Source organism: Rissa tridactyla, chromosome 3 (genome assembly GCF_028500815.1).
Source record: "Rissa tridactyla isolate bRisTri1 chromosome 3, bRisTri1.patW.cur.20221130, whole genome shotgun sequence".
NCBI lineage: Eukaryota > Metazoa > Chordata > Aves > Charadriiformes > Laridae > Rissa > Rissa tridactyla.
The window spans coordinates 53,444,616-53,457,275 of NC_071468.1; the positions used below are offsets into that span (position 1 = coordinate 53,444,616).

The 12,660-nt window shown below is 50.9% G+C and overlaps 1 protein-coding gene across 1 annotated transcript in view; it reads right to left on the reverse strand.

The window, feature by feature from the left end:
* The window catches only part of FNDC1 (fibronectin type III domain containing 1), a 72,098-nt gene extending 60,060 nt beyond the window's left edge, over positions 1-12,038 (reverse strand). The window contains exon 1 of the mRNA XM_054197139.1: positions 11,946-12,038. Within this exon, the coding sequence (XP_054053114.1) occupies positions 11,946-12,036 (91 nt within the window). The 5' untranslated portion in view covers positions 12,037-12,038. The remainder of the gene's footprint in view (positions 1-11,945) is intronic.
* Between the last annotated feature and the right edge of the window lie 622 nt (positions 12,039-12,660).

Sequence of the window (12,660 nt, forward strand, 5' to 3'; positions counted from 1 at the left end):
TTTATGTAAAGTCTTTTCATTCCATCTCTAGCTGAAGCGCACGTTCATCTTTCCACTAGAACCTGCCAAAAATGCCCCAGATTCGCAAAGTCAGAAAGTAGGAATTCAAGTTTCATCATGTATTGAATGAAAAAAAAAAAAAAAGTTAAAATTCTCCATTTTTATTTCACATTGCAAACCTTTCATAAATCAGAAAAGTTTGAGAGTTTCCCAAGGTACGGATTTGCTAAGAACAAAACACCAGTTCAGTGTTAGTCTCTGCTCTTTCATTAGTAGTTCTCAGAGATTAAGTTTCTTTATAGGGATTGGAAAAAGCACATCCTAAAATAACACAATCTTTGCTTCCTCCTCTTCACAAAAAAAAATGCAAATAAAAAACACTAAAACATTATTTATCTACCTGTAATATAGAACCGTTCATGACTCATATCTTGAAATAACACCAGCCCTGATTCTTCTAAATAACTTTATTCCACATTATTTATTGTAAAAGATCTTTCAAGTAGTACATACATAGCTTTGTACCCTGGAAAGGAAAGCTGGCGGCACACACTCCACATCTCCCAAAGTTCAAAACTCATAGATAGTGGATAAAAAACATGCCAAGGAAATGTCCAGAATAGTATTGCTATTCTTGGGAGCTCTGCACTAGGTTAGGCTCAGATAAGAAATGGATAGACACACATGTGTACACTGGTGTGGCAACTGCAAGTAGCTGGGACGGTCAGCAAAGATTCTACCCAATTAATACCCTTGAAAAGCAGCTGAACATATCAAAAAGATTCACTCACAGCTCTGAAAGTTTGTAAAAGAGAATCCATGCCGCCTTCCTTGGTTTCGCCCAGGGATATCTAGAACTGAAAATACAAGTATCTACAAAGCAACTGATGGTTTGGCCTCCAATGTTGAGGTACAAAACTTGCAGCTTTTCCCCACACAGCACAGAGCATCCCTGACCTGTGGGATACACAGCAAGAGGGACATCTGGGGAAGAAAATCAAGCCTTAGTGTCAACAAAGCCTCTGCAAAAATCAGGAGAGCAAGTCTCAGGAAGGACCATGGTAGACTTTTCTTTTTTTCTCAACTTTCATGTTGAGTTCCATCTAAACATGAGGAGGAACTTCTTTACTTTGAGGGTGGCAGAGCACTGGGACAGCCTGCCCAGAGAGGTGGTGGAGTCTCCTTCTCTGGAGACATTCAAACCCCGCCTGGACGCGTTCCTGTGCAACCTGCTCTGGGTGACCCTGCTCTGACAGGGGGGTTGGACTAGATGATCTCTAGAGGTCCCTTCAAACCCCTACCATTCTGTGATTCTGTTATTCTGTGTGACTTCCAGAGTATTTAACATGCCAAAGCTAGCAGCCTGCTGGAGACATCCATTACCAATGTGCATGGACTCCTATTTTGTGTTATTCATGTGTTCTTGGTTGAACACCTGAAGTGGGAAATTTGGAAGGAGAAGTGGAATAAAATGGTGTACTGATACAGTACGCTCTCTGACTCTGACCCTCTGACACTGAACTGGCACCACTACTGTTCAGATGCAATGAAGTTTTCAAATACTAAAACACCCAAATGGCATTGCCCGCTTTGATTCTGAGTTCTGAATATCCCGTCACCACTGTTGGCCAGTCTCTATAGCGAGGTCCTGCTGAAAATCAACCCTTATTTCTATGACAGTAACATCTACCATCACAGTGCTCCAATTAGACCTGCATAGCATACAAGGAGATGTTGCTCAACATAGTTATGGGCAGCCTGGATTTGGATGTTCTGCATGGTCAACACTGGGTAAGCAGCCGTACAGTGACAGCAGACAAAGCCCTAAGCCCTAGCTTGGATCCCCAAAACCAAGGCTAGCTGCTACTAGCAAGGCACAGAAATTTGCACTGCTTTACAAGTAGCTTAAGCAACTTGCTACCATCTTCTGGGTTGGCCATCTGCTACCATTCAGAAGCACAAACATTTTGTTAGAGCAGCAAAACTTCCTGAAACACAGTGATTTCCTTCCATACAAAAGGGGCCCCAAATTACTCAAAAGCTCCTGCAGACATTTCAAAGTTTCACTATTTGCCTTCTCAGTTTTTACAAGGACTGCTTGTAACCATCATAAAAGTGGGGTTTTTTTTTAAATATATATATTTATACAGCACAAGCATCTTAAAATATATATTTGCAAGAGGCCCCTTGCTGCAAAACCCAAATGGCTCCTTTCTCATTGACTATAGTCTTGCAAACCCTGTGGCTAACTTTAAGGAGGCTCTTATGTTTGGATTCCTAGGGCCTGTTTCTGCCACCCTTACTGCAATTATTAGTAGCTTGTTCTGCTTTTTCCACTCTTAAGAAAAAACTTGCAGCAGGCAGAATGGTGAGAACAGGCTAAAAAGAATCCCCCCTCTCTTAAGGCACACCTTTTTCTTTCAGAAACCTCCATACTGACTCATCACATACTCTGACGCTTACCCCCACCGGACCCTGAGGTCCATCAGTTATCTGAGCTCTCGCTTCAGCTCTCTCCACTGGGCTGACATCCTTCCCCTCTCCCTTCCGGCGACAGAGAAAAACTACTTTTCTCTTTCATTTCCTCCTGCCCCCTGACGCATATATGGACGGTTCCTTCCCTCCATTCCCAGTGGGGAGTTTCGAAACCATCCTCTCCCAGTTGTGCTCCCACTGCACTGCTGTGCGGACGCAACTGTGCCCACACCCGCCTTCCTGCATGGCACTGTGCTAATGCCATGCGGGACGGCTGGCCGGTCACCACTGTGAGGAAAGATTTAGGCCAACACAAAGCCATTTCTCTTTTAACTTTACTAAAGTGGCGGTCTGAAATCCATTTCCTCCCCTCCAAGGTTTCACACTCATTCCCATTCCCATGTCACATCATCAGTTGCAGGTTTCCAGCCCAACCTGCACAGCGTGGTACCAAACACGAGCAGAACCACATGATGTCTCATACCACTCATCATCTCTCCCTGAGAGTCACTTAAACAGCGGTTTTTGCAGAGGAAAGCGAGTGTGTCTGCGGAGGTGTGTAGCCCTCAGCTATCAGCACTTCCATGGGCATGACACGGCCTAGGCTGGGGACTGCGCTGCTGCGAGGGCAGCTGAGGAGCACGTATGGTCTGAGACATCTGGTGGCAATAAACAGGTATTACCTTGCACTCAGCAACTGAAACCCAGCAGCTCTGATCCTGACTGGGAAGGGCTTTCATGAAGACCCAGCCAGTGCTCGCTGCGCGGTTCCCTGACACCTGTTTCAGCATGCTCCCCAGACCTCGGGGGGCCATTTTGCCATACGGTAGCCATAAAGAGTGAAGAACAGGAACTGAGTGCTCTGGCAAAGCAATCGTCGCATCACAAACAAAAAAGTACATTAATATATGTATCTAACAAGAAAATTTGGCTGTCTAGTATTCCTGTTTAAGATTTAGACTTTCTATATCTTCAATACCGTAGCTGTGCCGTCACAGAAGAGCTTATTTTTCTGTTTTATTTTATTTTTGTGTTGGGTTTGGTTTTTCAGGAAGAGAGCAATTTCATCTCTGTCTGCAAGCACAAGACACTTCAAGGTGTGGATGCCATGCAGTACTTTCCTGGTGGGCCATCTTGGTGGGAAAAGATACTCAGGTCTTTACAACATCACACTCCAAATGCAGCTTTTCCCCTCTCCTCTGTGTACATACAGCTTTGGACCTGAGACTCGGGAGCAGGGCTCCAGCACCACCGAAGCTGCTCCAAGATCCTACAACAAAGCAAGTATCTAGATTGATAGTAAATCATTTCACTCCCAAAGCCAAGGACACAGAAGACAACAAAAAGCAGGAATTAAAAGTCATTTTCTAAACAGTCCCAAGCAGACTCTGAAGTTTACTGACTGGAATAAATGGAAAGCTGGGATACCCTACATTTTCAGGCTCTCCACTCCTGTGCTCACAGTCTCTTTCACCAGAGAAACATGACCTGATCAGTAAGCTGAATTCATCCTCAAGCACCTCACTGTGGTATGGCTGGATTAACATCCCCAGACTGGAGAGGCAGACACCAAGACACATCAGTTTGCTGGTTTGATCCAGCAAAATAATATGCATGTACTTCCTTCAGCTGTGTCCACTGATTCCAGGGAGTGCCACCTCACACAGCAGGTGCGTTGGCATATCGCACATCACAGCACAACACACATGAGGGGGTCTACAGCAGGGACAGCATCAGAACCTGTGTCCTGAGTCACAGAGGGGGAACTTGAGCACCCCTCTCCACCTCAGGGGACAGTCAGCTCACTGCTTTGCACTATGTGCGATGACAGTACAAACCCAACAGTCTCTTCCTGAGGTTTGATAAAACCCTGCCAAGATGTTACTGAGCATCTCACAAAAGATTTCAGCCATAACTTCTTGTTTGGAAAGTTTCAAGTAGAAGAGAACAGCAGCTTAGGTTGAGCAGCTCTCTGGCACCACAGCATGGAAAAAGCATTCAACCCATTTTTAAAACAGGGCCAATGGAGCCCAGGAAAGGTGACACGTCACTTTGAACGTTTGTCTCAGACCTATGAATGAAACTAGGTCTTCTGATCCCCAGCCCACCTCCCCAGGAATAAGACCTCAGCCACAGTACCAAATACATATACTAAACATAAACGCATCTGAAATCGGGCTGAAGTCTCAGTCCAGCCGAGCCAGATGGAGCCTTTCCATCACTGCCATTCGCTCTTAAATTGTTTATAATACATTTACTTTGGGAGAGCAGAAACGTCAAACCAATGGCACAGCTAGGAGAGAAGCTGAGGCCGAAGCTCAGCTGCCACGGACAGCAAGGCTGCGAACACATAACCCAGAGCAGCCACTCCTGAAAAGTGCGGCAAGCCTTCTGCCAAGTCCCCGGACCGCCGTCAGCTTCACGCTGCTACAGCCTCTCCGTGCGGGGCCATCTGCAAAGCATCCGACGCTGAAGACCACACAATTATGTCACCAAACGGCATGGCCTCAAGAGGTGACGAAAGGGAAAGGCATTCAGACTATGCGAAAGCGCAGCTCAGCTGCTCATGCAGGGACAGATTCTGGTGCCGTTGGGTATTTCAGCGGGGCTGCCACGTGAAGAAAGATGCTGCCCAGCAGGAATAACAGCATCTAAATCCAGCCCTCCCGCCTATCTGGCCGCAGCCTGCATGCTGCAGTGCTCTCCGAGCTGTCCCAAGGACCTCAGCAGCACAGGTAAAACTAAACGCTGGCTTCCTGAGGCTGAAAACACGAGGCCTGGCTACTCCTCAGGCTGCCGAAGGGGCGGCAGAGGTGGGCACAGGGTGCTGCTCCCATGCTCCCCTCCCTCAGCAGTGGGAGCATCCTGGGGCTCTGCCAGGGCTGGCCAGGCAGGTGGCGGGGCTCGGGATGGACACTGGGCATGGCGAGACACTAGCCCCGGCAGCATGGTTTGTCAGTCACATCTACTGCTTTCTGTTGAGGGAGTTTTAAGGTAAACTCAGTAGTTGTTGCCTGTTACTAACCAAACCCCTTCCCACTGTGTACGCCCTTCCAAGGATGCCACTGTGCAAGGAGGGTAAAAAGTACTTCATTACAGAATAGCACAACAAATTATGCTAACTATTCAGTTTCTCTTATTTTTGTCTTCTTTTCAGAGACAAGGAAAAACTAACATTCCAGCTCCAGCAGTTCTGCACTTTTTCCAAAAAAAGAGTTTCGGCCAAAATATTGCAGCCAACTATACAGTAAACATGACGACAAATAACCATTTGAAGAGTTGCCACTTGTTTTACAGCAGATGTATATATTAAGAACGACCGACTCCTCCAGTGGAAAAATAATCAGTTTAACGCCAGAAGAATACAACAGTCGGAAAGATTTGTTGGAACCAGGACCATTGCAAGATGCCCAAGAGGACTTGATGACTGAGTAATAGTGAAATAACTGCACTGGAACAACAAAATATGAACACACTGCACAGTCCTCAAAGGGTAATTTGTTCTGTTTAATGAAGAGCTGATTTGATGATCAAGTTACTGACTGAAGAGGGGTGATTTAAAACGCACACTTCTCCAGATCATTTTCTAATATATACGTAGTTAAATTTGGATGTACCTTTTAGGTTTTCCTCCAGGGCGAGGAGAAGCTTGGACTGACTTCCTTACAACAGGATTTCAGTATTTTATCTGATGTAACTAACAATTTCTCTCTGTTTAAGAAAAGCTCTCTGTTTAGGAAAAGCTCTCTGTTTAGAGCACACAATTTCTACATGACTTGGGTCCTTCTTCCACCTTTCTTTGCTTCTCCACTCCTTGGGGTTATTTGCCTTAAATATAGACCCACTCTGCCAAATGCAAGTACCTACACCAAACACACACAGTCCAATTTGAGCAGCACCAAAGCACGTTCAGCTCTTACCGCAGCATGGGGGTGTGACATGGCCAGGGCACCCACGCCAACCTGGCACATGGGAAGAGCTCCCATATCGCATGGCGCAGATGTCATTTATGAAGAGATAACGGCAGGTCAGCAGTTACAAGTTAGATGAGACCGCGTGCTGCTCGGGAAACATCCAATAAAACCTACACAGATTTTAACCATCCTGAAAATGCTGTGAACAGTACAAAACACGACAAAGTTTGAACATACATTTGCAGAAACTCTGAGGGGCAGCGGAGGGGAGAAGACCTTACATTACAACCCAGAGAGCAGTCCCAGGGAACCAGGGAAGAGGAATTGGTGTCAGCAGAGCAACATGTGTCAGAAACCTAGATGCCATGTGCCTTAGGAGGGCAGGACACAAGACGAGAGGTCTGGAGAGAGATGGGTACCAGGAACCCCTCCAAGACAAAGGAGGCGGAGGGAGCTCAGCAGCCTCCACAGGTCTTGCTGGGGACCAGAAGCACATGAGCTGTCAGCACAACCTCCCATCTCCCCAGGCAAGCCAAGACCACGCAAGGAAGGAGCCACCATGGAAACACTGTTTGATGTTGCTCCTGTTAACTCTGCTACCAGTGTAGTAGTTAAGCACTCAACCGTGTGGTCCACCGTAGAAAAAGTTCCTTTTCATTACAAGCTTTCCTAAAGTTTAAAGAGGAACCAGGGAAACCTGACACTTTCCAGGTGCTTGTACGTTCCACAAAGGAAATGAATCCAACTAAGGAGGTGCTGCAGGCAAACGCTGCTGGTACCCACAAGTAAGAATAAATGCGAAAGCTGGGATGAGAGCATCAGGAAGTCCATCTAACCAGGTACAGGGTCAGTGCAAAATCCCCTTGCTGGCCTAAGTGCCCCTTTGGTAGAGGCAGGCAGTGGAGATGCAGGCTAACCCAAACTGCCCCTCTAAGACATCCAGGGTGTGGAGGAAAGCTTAGAAATGTGTGTCCCGGAGACTCAGAGAACAGACAGCAAAGCAAAATATCTCAGCAGTTCTTGTTTTTTAAATCTTGTGCTTTTTAAGCCACTGTCTTGATCTTGGCAGTGCTTATTTTGGCACTGCAGTTTGTGAACATTCAACACAGACTGTAGGTTTTGCAGCCAACAGCGCAGCAGAATAAGCGGCAGTATAGCAAACACATAAAAAATGTAAATCTGAATTCAAAGGTTTTATACTGGGTCACGCATAGCAAAGGATCTTCCAGACGACCTCCCATTTCTCCAGGAGACCCATCACTCCTTTATTGCCCTGAAGACATAAGCCTTAGAAGCTATGGTGTCAGTGCAAATATAGCGAAAATACATGTTCTCAGCCCACATGGAAGCAAAATACTTGGTCTCCTCATGAGCCAGAAAGAAAGGGTCTCCCCAGCTTCAAGACCTGCTGCTCCCCTCTGGCTTTCACTGCCTCACACACAGGCGGTGCATCCCTCTCTCCATGCCGGGCAGGGGCACGGGCTGCCGAGGTGAAGCGATCTCTCATCTTGGGGAATAACAAAAACACTCGTAGACTCGTAGTTCCAAGCAAATAAAATTTCAACTGCACTCAAAGTAATAAAGGCAATACTGTAGTGCAAGACACCAGTGAAACCACTGTTGCTTTAGGGGGCTGTAAAACAGAGAAGACAAGCGGCGATTTGGGGTGGAGGGGGAAGCAGAAGAGGGAGCGCTGGTACCTGCCCGAGGGATCAGGGCTGCAGGGCTGTGAGAGCCCTCTCAAGGCTGCTCAAGAGCGCAGTCCACCTGCAGCTTCGGGGAGAAAAAAGCAGCATGGGGCTTCCCGAGAGAATGGCACATCAATGTCTATGCCATTCCCTCTGGAAGTGACCGCCTCACCTGCTGAGTGCGTTAGCGGTCCATGGGAGGCATAGCTAAACATCCACGCTCCCTCCTCCCCCTCAGTGTAAATCACACACGCAACAAGTGATAAATGTTCCCATGATACGTGAGTGCACCTAGTTAAGAACAGTTCGTTTGAGAAGGCAAGGAGGGGAGTTAGGAAATACTAATTATGAAGACAGGCAACTCAAGTTAAACAACATTAGTGGATCCTGACATTTCAAAACTGTGAAAAAAAAAAAAAAAAAAAAAGGTGCTGGTTTCGCTGCAGGTTGTTGAATATTTGGGATCACACTGAGGCTACCAAACACAGGCTCACTCTGGAGGTCTTTGGTCAGGAAAAGGTTCCAGTCCTGATTATACCTGAACTGCAGCAGTGTAAACTTAAAAGATCCAATGCCTGATGCCAGCACATCCCGACGCCACCTTAGCCACACACCTGCGCACTTCCCCAGTGATGGAGAGAGCTGGGTGACACAGTGACATAGCTGCCAGCTAGAGAAACTGTGATTCCTGGAAGAGCACCAGAAATTGAACCTGGTGAAAATACTGCTTTGCTTCATTGATCAGAAGATACTGGACCACCTGCAGATGGCTACAGACAACTTGCAGCAGACATGAAGTCCAACCTCAGTTATCTTGAGACTCACAAGCCACATTTACCATTTCAGTGTCCTGCATGAGAAATGTCCATGTGACTTGAGCACTGAATGTGTCTGAGGAGAGAGCTATAGTTTTTGGGTGTATGAATACTCACTCAATGCACTAGATCATACAGACAAGATCCCATTCCCTCTGCAGGCAGAGAAAAAGCATGCCATGTCTTTATTTTGCTCCATGATCTATTCAGCCCCCCTCTATTTTCTGAAAGCATCTTCCTAACCACATGTACAGCCAACCTCGGTCCATGTGCTGTCTGAAGAGTTGGAATTAAGACTTGGACAGCACAAGGGCTTTCATACCTCTGACACACCCAGAGGCTGGTACAGAGCTATACAGTTAAGACCATTACAGCATTGCCCTATATAACTGAGAAGATACATTCCTTAGAGCTAAATGCAGTGGAAAATTCCCTTGGAGATACTCCTGCTTTCTCTGTTTATGTCACACAGTCTAGCCAAGGGGGGAAAACGAGAGTTAGTGCTGCTGTCAGCAAGGCTCTCGTTCTGAGCTCAGCCTCTTCCTAAAATTTCTCCCAAATTTCTGCCACTGGCCGCAGGTGGTGCTTGGATATTGTTTGTATAACAGCAGCTGAGGAGGATTTCTACAGAAGGGCTGCTTTCTGCTGTCAGTGTGTGTTCTACATCCTTCCACACACAGGATCTGGCTGCAACCAACCAAAATCTCTCTTGGCAAAACACAAATGGGATCTCCCCCTAAACTGGCTCCAGCACAACACCCTTCTCTTACACTTCCTTGGCCCGAGAGACTGCACATAGCAATCCCGGGCACAGGCTCCACGCTGACTTTGCATTTTGATAAAGAGAAGGGAAGTCAATGAGAGAACCAGCCCAATGACAGACCCTCACTGGGGAAAAATCTTCTCTTTCCACAGACAAAAAAATGAAGGGCTCTTTCATTTCGTTTGTCAGAGCCCCTCGGCTGAGCCGAGGCAGCCGCCCTGCCTCCCAGACACAACACTCAGGCAAAGGTTCCAAAGTGCAGAGTGAGTTTGGGACAGGTCACCTCGACAGAACACGTGCTGGAAAGGTGAGGAAAGCAGAATGGGAAGGGACCATTTCAAACATGGATAGAAGATGAGGAAGCAGGGCAGCAAAGGCGCTCAGCAATAGCTTTTAACCCCTGAGAAAGGACTCCAGGACCCACTAGCCCTCCTGCCTGAGACTACACTTCTTCAGGGCACAGTCTGGGTTTAGTGGCTTATGAACCACTCCCTAGGCTGGAAAAGGAAAGTGGTGCCCACTCAGCGTGGCCAGCACACCACCAGGGAGAAGGAACACACATGCAGCCCACACCCAAGTCCTGTACGGCCCCTCTGGGGGTAGACAGCACAGTGTTCCCACTCCAGCAGGTTTTGGTGCGCTCCAGAGGTCCGTAGCTGGGAAGCACGCAGCGCTCTGTGCAACGCTATGCCAAGACATTTGGGTTTGTTCAGAAATTGGCTTGGGTTTACATCACATTGGTGTGGGACTGCAAACGAAGAAAGACTGTACTGAAATTTTGGATGTAACATCCGTAAAGCTTCAGACTCCCCTAGAATCACTTTAGATGTTACACAGTCAGAGAAGCAAAAGCCTGCCTGTCACAACAGCTAACACTTTTCCTCACAGGCTATGACATTTCCCATGGATGTCGCCCATGCTGCCTTCCCTCCTTCTCCTCCCGCTTGCCGGCAGGCAGCCCCAGGGACAGAAGACCCCGTTCCCCCTCCACTCCCCACCGCTGCAAAGCAGCGTTACTGCAAACCCACTTCCAGGAGAGTGATCCCAGGCTTAACCTGGACAAGCACAACACGTCACAGAAAGAGACAGCAGTGGATATATGGGCACCTGCGCCCAAAGCTGCGCTCGCTCAGCCTCCTGCAGACGCACTCTGTGACTGTGCACCCTGAGGGCCACGCACCTCCAGCAGCCCACAAAGAGAGAGCTGTGTAGGGTCTTCAAACCAGCCTTGAAGATCTTTTCCTTGTTCCAGATTAAGCAGATCTTTCCAGTTTGCTTAGGTGCACACTAAAACGCCCCAGGAGTCACGGGTGACATTAGATCCTGCCCAGCCCTGAGCTGCCACAGGGTGAGATGCGACCATCCTTGACTGGTTCCACTGCAGCTACGGCATCGGGCTGGAGATGGGGCAGCCACTGTGTCCAGAGCCAGGGAGCAGGTGTCCCCGTACCGCCCTGGCCACTGTAACCCCAGCAGTTAAAATCTGGTGCTGAAATGCCTCCATACGTCCCGCTACACCCTGCCTCTAGCCGTGCTCTGGTGCAAACACCTTGCGGGCGCCAGCTGAGGCAGTGCCGGGAGGCAGCACTGCCCGCGGTGCAGCCAGTGCCGCGGGGGCTGCACTGAACGTACACCGCTTCCAGGCGGGAGAGGACGGGGAAGATCTGCCACCCCACCCCGCGACCCGACCTCCCGAGCAGCTGAAAGCCGAGGCTGAGCGCCGGGAGAACCCTGACAGCAGCCCCAGCCTCGCCCGGCCTGATCCAGGCTCCGATCCTCAGTGCTCCGGCGGCGGGAATGAAGAAAAAAGAGGGATCTCGCCCGACTTTCGGGAGAGATGCTCGGCGCGGGGTCTGCCCGGTGTCAGCGCCGTGAACCGAGGGAGCGGGGCTCGACGGGACGAAGGGGCCAGCACCCGGTGCCAGCGGGAATAAGGCAGCCACGGGCTAGAGGCAAGCGGGAAGCAGCCCTCGGTTGCCCTCAGCTCACGTCTGGCCGGGAGCGCCCCTGGGCGGGCTGGAAGCCCGGAGCTGCCCCAAGCGCAGCCGAGCCGCCGCGGGCTGACCCGCGAAGGGTCCCGCTCTCCCAGAGCCCCGGCGACCCCCCAGACCCTCGGCGCCAGGGCTTGCCCCGTCTTTGCAGACCGCCCACCCCCCCCCCCCCTTCCCTCCCCGCCCGGGTCTCCCTCCCCAGCCTGAGGGAGGGCAGCCGGAGGGACCGGCACAAACACGGGGGCGGCGGCAGGTGGCTCTGCCCGGCTCGGTCGCCTGTCGCCGGGGCGGCTGCCTACCTGGTGCGGCGGCGGGCAGCAGGGCGGCGAGGAGCAGCAGCAGGGCGGCCCAGGGCCGCGGCGGGGCGCGGGGGGCGGCGGGCCCCGCCATGGGGCCGGGGGTGGCGGGAAGCGGCGGGGCGCGGAGCTGCCGCCCGCCCGGCGTCCGTCTCCGCGGGGCTGCCCCGCTGCTTCCTGAGCGCCCCGCCGTCTCCTCCTCCCGGGCTGCCGGGAGACTGCAGCGGGGCGGCCCCGCGGAGGCGGGAGCCGACCCTCCGCCCCCCGCGGCACCCCCTGCCCGCCCCGGCTGCGGGGCCGGGCCCGGCCCTGCCCTGCCCCGCGTCCCGGCACACCCGCCCCGCCCCGCCCGTCGGTCCCCGCAGTATCCCCCGGCCCTTTGCCTGCGCTCACCTGGCTCCTTCTGAAAACTTCTCCTCGTGGAGAAGAGCCTGTCCCTCTGCACCCAGGGGAGTTTCAGCTGCCCCACGCGTGTTACACACGCACCTTTTCGTCTCGTCCCCCGTGGCACTGCGTCCTCCCGGCCGGGGTGGGCATTCAGTTGGCCGGGCGGCCTGCCCGCCACCTTTATCACTTCCCTCCACCGGCACCTCCGCTCCTGCCCGAGCAACGGAGAAGCTACCCGAGGCTGGGCATGAGGCTGGGCTCTGGCCTGGGTGTGGGTGACAGCGTGGACACCGCCGCCTGCCCAAGCCTTCTCCTCGGGGAGCACAGTGGC